Source organism: Leuresthes tenuis, unplaced genomic scaffold (assembly GCF_036924035.1).
Source record: "Leuresthes tenuis unplaced genomic scaffold, fLeuTen1.0.hap1 SCAF_4, whole genome shotgun sequence".
Taxonomy (NCBI): domain Eukaryota; kingdom Metazoa; phylum Chordata; class Actinopteri; order Atheriniformes; family Atherinopsidae; genus Leuresthes; species Leuresthes tenuis.
The window spans coordinates 10,220,062-10,229,156 of NW_027325358.1; the positions used below are offsets into that span (position 1 = coordinate 10,220,062).

The window sequence follows — 9,095 nt, forward strand, 5'->3', positions numbered from 1 at the left end:
AAGGAGTACCAACAATTGAGGCTGATCCAATTAATTTAGTGTAAAAAGAACAGTTTACAAATAACTTTTGAATTCTCAGACTGCAGTGAAAGCACTGACTTAATCACTGGTAGACGATAACCTTAATACTTTTGAATTTGATTTGTTCTGTTTTGTATTATCTCAATATTTGTATTTAATAAATTGTATTTGCCCCCAACAGTTATCATCACTTAAATTACATTTTCTATTTCCCTGTCTGAGATCACAGCTGATTTGGTTACAATAAATACACTTCAAACTTCAACTTCTTTTTAAACTCAGGTAACAAGGTGACATCATATTTAGTTCTCCACTCCAGTCTGTATGAATGGGTCTTTCAGCTTCTAAACTTCAGTCGTTTTAGGTCAGTTGATATCACTACAATTCTGTTCAAGCCTGATTTAAGAGGTGTTTAAAACGAATAATAGAAACTGAGATATAAACTCTATTGTTGTACAGCTTTTAATTTATCTAGATTGTTGCTTGCTTTTAATAATCTTAATTTAACTTTAATAATTTAATTTGTTTCTCTTTATAGTCTTTTATGTATTTTTAATGCTCCTTCCAATTGTTTTGAATATGACATGTGCTACAAATAAATTTGACTTGACTTGACTTGACATTTAAGATAGAAAATCCTAATTACTATGGCATACCTTGTCTTGCTTGCTGCTCAAAAGTCCCACCCAACAACCAATGATTCTCTTTTAATCTCTTTTAACCTCTACATATTGTATTTTATTACAAGTTGACACAGCTCCAATCTTACGTTTTATGTTAAATCATATCTATTTGGTTGAGATAGCAAACATTTCTCTGAATCATTGTATGTTATATCTCTAAAAGCCATTTTAAATTAGCTGTTAAATTAGAAGGCTTAATATCTAAATATTTGTAACATCTCCTGTCATTTCCCTCAGACAAACAATCTCTGTGGTGAGCTTGACTGTTGTGCTGTCATGCATCAGTACTATAAGGTTCATGTAACCATCGACTAATCATACTTAGCATGCTCTCTGTCACTTAGTAATAATAACTATATATAATAACAAGTGCTCCTCAAAATCATCAGTTTTTGATCATCTATCCCAAAGTGCTTATCTCCAGACCATGTCAAATGTCTTTGTGAAATTAATAAAACAGCAAGGCTACTGTAAGCTTATCTTAGTTATGGCTACAATTATGAACCGAAAACCCGATGAACAGATGGAGAGTCTGAGAATAATAAATAAATATTTGTTCTGCAGCAGTAGCCACTCCCACATTTTGCACTGTCCTCATCTCCCATTCATAATATGAAACCACAGGCTTTCTATTATTCAACACTGCAGCACCAATACACATCAACTGACCCTCTCTCACATTGTAAATGCATCATTTTATGTTTATGATATATGGTTTCCAGATGATCCATGTTATAAATATCCTCATTTTCCACATCATCTCTTTCCTGAGTGTATGCATTGATCTCACCACAGATCACAAAGTGATGATTCTCCAACCTTGCCTGAATAATAACCTGCATTAAATCCTCCAATGGCATGGGGGCTATACTGTAATATGTGTCTCCTTCCAACACACTGCACTTGTTTTGACTAGTATTGCTGTTGTTAGGATCTTTTCAATTGGCTGTATAATTTCTTTTGAAACTCTGCCATTCTGTGCTTTAAATGGTCAGTAAGCACGAAGTGGGGCCTATAAGTGCAAAAAACCAGCGTATATGCCGACAGAGGACACGCTGTGAGTAATGACTGAAGCAAACACACCGCAGTTGTAGAGTTTCTTATTTACCAGACCCGCGGGCGGAGTCACAGCAGAGTCACAGACGTGGGCGGGTTTTTCCTACCGTCAGACGTCACCGGTGTCCATATATGGTTCGCGACGTCACGCGCCGGAGGTCTCATTCACATAAAACTGATCGGCCGGAATCCCCTTGGAGGAAATGTAGGCAAAGACGCGTACGGGGCTCTTCGTTCGCCCGCATTTAGGAGTGATACCGTCTCATTCTTTAGGCAATAATAACAACAACTGCTAAACGTCAAAATGAAAGTCTCCAGCATTGACTGCCGGCGTCTGAAGAAAATCATCAGGAAGGAGTGTGGGAGCTGCCTTATTGTGGATTGCCGACCTTATTTCTCCTTCACGAACTCTAATATCAAAGGCTCCGTCAACGTTAATCTCAACTCAGTGGTGGTCCGGAGATCTCGAGGAGGGCCGGTGCCTCTGCAGTTTGTCATCCCGGATGAGACAGCCCTGTTTCGCCTTCGGGAGGGGAGCATCTCGGCCATCGTTGCTCTCGATGACCGGACGTCCCACTGGCAAAAACTGAAAAAGGACAGTGTAGCACAAATAGTAATAAATACCCTCTCACATCTAGCGAGCGGGGCAAGCATCTGTTTCCTGAAAGGTGAGAGCTTTGGAAAAATTCAACCATTTTAGTTCAGAGTGTGTGTGTGTGTGCGTGTGTGTGTGTGTTGGGGAGGGGGGGGTGATCAGTTTCCTTTATAATCGGCTTTCAAAATCAGTCACCGAAATCATTAGTAGCCGCAATTGTTCACATTTAATCAAACTTTTTAGAAATGTGTTTTTGGGCTAATCGTTCGTGAATCTAAAAATCTTTATCCAGAATGAACATTATAGTTAACATTTTAATTTCCTCTGGCATTTGCTTCTGATTGTGAATTAGTGTGATGCGATGTTTCCTTTAAGTGACGGAACAGTCCTTAAAAGGCTGCATCAACACTTTCTGTATTAATACTTATACAATCGCCAACTCGTCTTTGTCCCTTATTACCTGCGTTTGGAGAAGCCGACATTTTTTTCTCTGACTTCTTAGATAAATGCGTGCGTCAGTGGAGCGGATGAGTCAGAGAGAAACGCAGGCAAATTGGTGGTGCAACGAATTTTGTTGAGAAAGAAACCTTCTCTTTCAGCTAAATAAGTTTCTCGAGGGTTGTGATAATGTGGTGTAATGCATCCATCTCCGTCTGTCTCTCCTCCGTCCTCAGGATGTTACCCTAAAAGGATTACCGGTCCTTTAGAGCGATCTCCTGTAATTAATTACGCGTCTATAACCAGGTTATAAAGGCTGTAATCCGCTGCTAAGACTGTTTCATAAACTCAGCCATTTCACAAGATGTGTATTAGAGGGTAGAGGTGGTGTTATTCTAAGCCTCTTTCTTGAAAGGTGTACTCATGTTTCTTTCTTTTTTTTTTCTACTTCTCTAAGGAGGATACGAGAACTTCCACTCTCAATACCCTGAACTTTGCACTGAGGTGAAAACCATTGACCACAGCGGAACTGAAACCGAGAAAAAAGTCAACGGCCACAGCGAGAAGCTTTCTCACCACAAACCAGATTACGATCAGGTATGGAAACGCCCTTCTCAAAACAGTATTCCCCTCCATCTCTCCCACGCAGCCACAGAGCACACAGCAACTGTCAGGTTTTATTTTTAAGTTTAAACGCACTGTCATGAGATCAGAGACATTTATATTTGACATCAAAGTATTTTCTCAGTATAAATATGATATTCTGTGACCTTCCCTGCTCCCCAGTCCTTTTTTATATCTGGCACAAAATGACAGCAGCCATTCAGTGATGCCCAGCTGATATCGGGACACCCCTTAGAAGAAGAAAAAAAAAACTCTTTCATCTCTGACCTTTCCCCTGTCTTGTCCACTCAAAATAGAAAACATGAGGCAGCTTTAGATCTGAAAGATCTCTGTGGCTGACACACTGGCTTATTGCACCTAATGGCTTAGATAAAAGCGGGTATCATTCTTCCATCTTCCTGTGCTTTTAGTCTGCAAATGAACATAATGTTCCGCTGGCAGGTGCTTAGATGTTGTGGTTTGGAAAATGGGTGCACTTTCTCAGGGGCGGAAGGGTAGAAGCAGATGCATCAAGGCTGGCAGTCTGATGTTATGTCTTGCCAGAGAGCTGTGTGTTCTACTCCTTCAGCATTGCACTCACATCTCTGTTTTCTGCCCCATTTCTGCACTTCAGGGTAAACCCGTAGAGATCCTGCCTTTCCTCTACCTCGGTAGTGCCTACCACGCCTCTAGACAAGACTATCTCAGCGACCTTCACATCACGGCCTTGCTCAACGTGTCACGGCGGGACCTGCAGCCAACCAAGGGCCACTATGATTACAAGTGGATCCCAGTGGAGGACAACCACATGGCCGACATCAGTTCTCACTTCCAAGAGGCCATAGAGTTTATAGGTGAGTGAAACTGAATGCATGCAGATTCCTTTCCTGTTTTTATTTATTTATGGGATAGATTTTTTAAAAATGTTTTGTTGTCATATAAACTCACGAAGCTCAGAGCAGTTCAACCATTTAAACCAGAAATACAGGGTGTCAGCATCCAGCTGGGAGTCTTTTCCTGGAAGAATATTAGATTTTGAGTATTTATAATGCCACATTACCCAAGTCTTAAAAATACCCAGTCAGTTAGAGAGACTTCTATTCATAGAATGCCTACTTATAAGTGTCTTCCAATGAGGCTGCTTTTATTGCAGCCCCTCACCTGCTGTCATTCACAAATAGAGGGCTATAAGAAACCCAGCAATAATCAGTTTAACTTGATCACCAGCCTTCAATCCTCCACCAACATATCCAGCCAGTCTTCTGTCAGTCAGGATTTGCTCACTTCCTTCATACCCTCCCTTCCTTCCCCCGTCTTAACTTGCAAAAGACGCTCCCATGCCGTCATCGCTGCTCAGGCCAAATCACACTCTGCCGGGTGTGGTCAGTCAGTGTGACAACTGGGTGAGCTGTTTTGTAACGGGTGGAAGTGTTTAGGGGCCAGCTGACACACAAACAGTTGTTTATGATGGTAGGGTGGAGCATAAACACTAGTTGACTCACGCACAACAAAAGAGCATTTTGGTTTGTCTGGCTCGCAGGTCAGCAAATGTGTTACAGAAGAAAAGACAGGGTGTGGGACAGGGGAGAGGTAGTAGATAGCATCAGCATGGATGTACACAATGTGCTGATGGATATTTATAGCCATGTATAACCAAGGACAAAGCTCACCCACAAGCAGCTTGACGGACCTGTATTGGGTGGCAGCTATTGCTGGAATTGTGTATTGTTTTGGGGATGCAGCCTCTACGTAAGCCTGGCTATTACATAAGGCAGAAAACTGCGCAGGAGCAGGTTTAGCCTATATTCAGACCTCTGATATTCAGCAGCTACGCCAAGTGATTAGACATGCAGTGTCCACAAATAATCAGGTCTGTTGGTCTCAAATTAAAATCAATCAGCAAATCAGAACTGTGACTGAGTGGCTGATGTAAGGCTGGGGAGGAAATAATAAATATTATTGACATCCTGAATAAAAACAGCCACTGAAGCATGTCATGTCATCTTCAGCCAAAGGATGGTCATTAAAACACCCACAGCTGGTGTCACACTCACGCTATATTTTCCTCCCTAGATTGAATTTTATGATTCATTCATGCATTTTATCAAGAATCAGAGCTGTCAGAACTCAGTTCCCTGCAGTGATTCTCAGGAACAAACATAATTGGCCCTCACTATGTCTCTGAAACAGAGGGAGAAATGTGTAGGTGTCTACAGGTTAGTCTGTAAGTACACAAGACTTACATGCAAGACAGAAAATGAGACACGTACGTGTTTCCACTCTAAGAATCAGTGAAATCTAGAACATATCAAGAGGGAGACGTAGACGGATGAAAGAGCTGCGCGCAGACATTGAAATATACTGATAAGCATATAGGAGTGCAGCTAAATAAGAACATGCGTCTGTGCCACAGCGAACGTGGCGGCTGCACAGCAGTGCAGGAGAAGAAAATTGCACGAGCAGCTGCGTCCTGTGACTAACACGAGCTAAAGAAGAGTCTTTGTGTGCAGCACTGAAACTGGTATAGGATGGGTTTGAATTTCTGTGTGCCAGTTTGTCCATATTATCCAGCTTTTACTGCCGTGTGAAGTATTCTCAGAATTAAGCAGGAACAGGCAATGATACCACAGTGTGGATACCTGCTGATTCAAACTCCCTGCTGATTCGTTTTAAATTACAATACTTTAAATATATAAATATAGAGACATACAAATAAAAAAATAGATAAAAACACTTTGCACACTCAAGTCAAATAATTAAATTCAAGGTTGAGCTCTGAATAAACATTTTACTGATGATCAAGAAGAAAAAAAACAACATTAACACGGACGTGCCCTTTTCTTTTCCTTCCAGATCATGTGAAGCAGTCAGGAGGGAAGGTCCTGGTGCACTGCGAAGCAGGCATCTCACGCTCACCTACCATCTGCATGGCTTACATCATGAGAACCCAGCAGCTGCGGCTGGATGCAGCGTTTGACATCATCAAGCAGCGGCGGGCGGTCATCTCACCAAATTTCAGTTTTATGGGCCAGCTGCTGCAGTTTGAGTCAGAGGTGCTGTCCAATGCCCCGGCTCTCGCTGCCACACCTGAACCAGCCACTCCCTGTGTCCAGGAGTCGGCCTCATTTTTTGCCAATGACTTCACCGCCACCTTTAACACCAAAAACTTTGAGCCGTCTGTGTTCACCCTCCCTACCTCTTGCCTGCAGTCCCCAGTCCACCACCAGTTCAAACTGAGCCCAATAACTGCACTGCCTTAAAATGATCTGTGACTGCTTGTAGTCTTACTTGAAAATAAAAGAATCAATGCTGTCTGTGTGCCTGGTGTTGAAACCAGCAGATCAGATAGACTGGAGCAACAGAAGCAATGAAGAGTCAAGAGAATAGTTTTCACTTCAAACGACTGGAGGTCTATTAAATAAATCTACGAACAGCAGACACTGATGCTGTTTTCCTGTCTTCTGAACTGCAGTGATGAAACAACACAGCACAGTGATAAACCGCAATATACATGCCTTAGGCTGATATTGTGATTCATTTGCCTATTCACAAATACAGTTAGGCATTTAAAACTAATTTATTTGAAAACTATGGTGATTTTTTCAACAATGTGGTTATTAATATGTGTTTAATAAATGTTTTCATCACAAAAAATTGTCATGTTATCATTGTAGCAATTGTATTCGGTATGGATGGCGCGGGTGAGACATTAAATGTAAGTGCAACTGCACTTTTTCAAGTAACTGAATTTATTTCTCCTCTCACAAATGAAAAATCAATTACAACTTTAGTTTCCTTGTTTTCAGTGAATAGGTTTTGCCTTGACGGGGCAAAATACAACTAAAGAGGCAACAGTGACACCTGCAGTGACTTTGAGTGTGTCTTTAAGAGCAGATTCAGATAAGCAGTCCTATTTTCTTGAGATATAGTCACGCTGCACATTTTTGGTACTCAAACAAGTCTTTTTATTTTAATCATAAATACTTGAATCAATGTGACATGAGACAACAGAAAAGAAGCCACATACAAACACCTTGATTTAAAAAGAACTTGTTGTTCTTTTGATAATAGAAAACTGTGGTGTGGAGTATTAGGTGTGCTACAAAACAGAATAAATCTTGAAAGGATTAGTTGAATGAATAAGGACACATTAATAACTAGAAGTGGCAGAAAATATGAAGAAACATAACAAGTAATAAAAAAAGTAAATAAAATTAGAAATATAATGACAGAAATTGTAAGACAAATAATTTGTAACATACAAATAATCCTATCTGCAAACAGGAAAACAATAATGATGGCAGTGAACAGTATCTATCTGCTGTGTCCTGGTTGTGTCGCACTGACTTTGTCTGACAGTGACTTTGCATTGACTTTTTCCATTTAATTTGTTGGACACAAAAAAATGTGTTGGGCCATGCAAGTTCAAAAAAGTCATACAGTTGGTATTGATCTAACACACTAAAAAGTCTTGTGAAACAGTTACTTTTTTTTTACCCAAATGATCTTTTTAGATAAAAGGTTTGACACATTTGTATGGACTAATTTGTGCTCAGTTATAGATAGTGTGGTGAAGGGCTGACAAATTTAAAAACTGCTCATTTATTTTTAACCATTTGTATTTAATTGCTTGCCTGACATTAAAGAGAAAATACATTACAATAATAATAGGCCATCAGCCAAATCATCGTCCTTTACCAGCTACTTTGTATCAGTAACAGCCCAGAATGTCACAATTGCTGCATAACTAAGTTATTTATTTTTTTGAGTCCTTTTTTCAATTCTTCAATTTTTCTTTGCAACTTTTTCTATTTATTTCACCGATTTAGAACATATGAAGTGTGAATACCAACAACTTTCTTCTTGAGTGTCATTTCTTCCACCTGACATGTGCATATTATTCTGCCCAGAGTTTAATAGAAGGATTTTAGAATGGACGCGAGGAAGCAGTCTGCTGAAGCTTTCGGTGTAACTCATGAATTCAGCCTTTTGTAATTCCTTTAAGCTACTTTGAGATAAACCTCTCCGTGACCAGCTGAACAGATAGCTTATATAAGGCATACATATGGAAGCAATGAATAGCTGAACACACAATGATTTATAGTTATCATTTTGTTTGACTGTGTTAATATTTTCACATGCATGCATCATTTAATGTATTTCTCTTCATATTTCCACATTTATTGAGTCATTACCTTGCAAATAAATTTTTGGCACACCTATCAGTCCATGCATTTGAATGACGTTTACTGAAAAAAAGAGTAAATTTCATGTAATGACTGTGAGACAGGATATTGTGATTCTGAAATAACAAGTCTTAATCATGACAGGTTTTCCTTATTAGACCATTTTATTGTGCCTGCTTAAAGCAACATAAACTGAGCAAACACAATTATGATTCCTATATAAAACAATATTGTCAAAATATTAGACACTAACACAAAAATCATGATTCAGCATCTCATTTGAATTTAGTTTGAACTTCTTATGAATCACTCCCAACTGTGACAGTGGCCTGATGGTTATAGCCTGTGACTTTATGTCTTGTGTTGTGATAGTTAATAGATTATTTGAATTCTAATGACATATTCCTCATTATTTTCACCAAACTATGATTCTGACAATCTCATGATGATTACATAATAATCAAGTAGATCTTTTTTCTTTATTTCATAAGGCAAAAACAGATTTCCATAGTC

The 9,095-nt window shown here is 39.5% G+C and overlaps 1 protein-coding gene across 1 annotated transcript; it reads left to right on the forward strand.

Moving 5' to 3' along the window:
* The first annotated feature begins 1,944 nt into the window (after nucleotides 1–1,944).
* Nucleotides 1,945–6,972, forward strand: dusp5 (dual specificity phosphatase 5). Its single transcript, XM_072384529.1, has 4 exons — nucleotides 1,945–2,428; nucleotides 3,251–3,390; nucleotides 4,031–4,250; nucleotides 6,250–6,972. Exons 1-4 carry the CDS (start codon nucleotides 2,065–2,067, stop codon nucleotides 6,654–6,656), a joined length of 1,131 nt encoding a protein of 376 aa, XP_072240630.1. The 5' UTR covers nucleotides 1,945–2,064; the 3' UTR covers nucleotides 6,657–6,972.
* Nucleotides 6,973–9,095: the final 2,123 nt, after the last annotated feature.

What these genes read in the sequence shown, in the direction of transcription:
- dusp5 (XM_072384529.1), top strand. Translation starts at nt 2,065, where the DNA reads ATGAAAGTCTCCAGCATTGACTGCCGGCGTCTGAAGAAAATCATCAGG. An exon ending in AAGCATCTGTTTCCTGAAAG is followed by an intron (nt 2,429 to 3,250) that starts GTGAGAGCTTTG and finishes TACTTCTCTAAG; the next exon opens with GAGGATACGAGAACTTCCAC. An exon ending in ACAAACCAGATTACGATCAG is followed by an intron (nt 3,391 to 4,030) that starts GTATGGAAACGC and finishes TCTGCACTTCAG; the next exon opens with GGTAAACCCGTAGAGATCCT.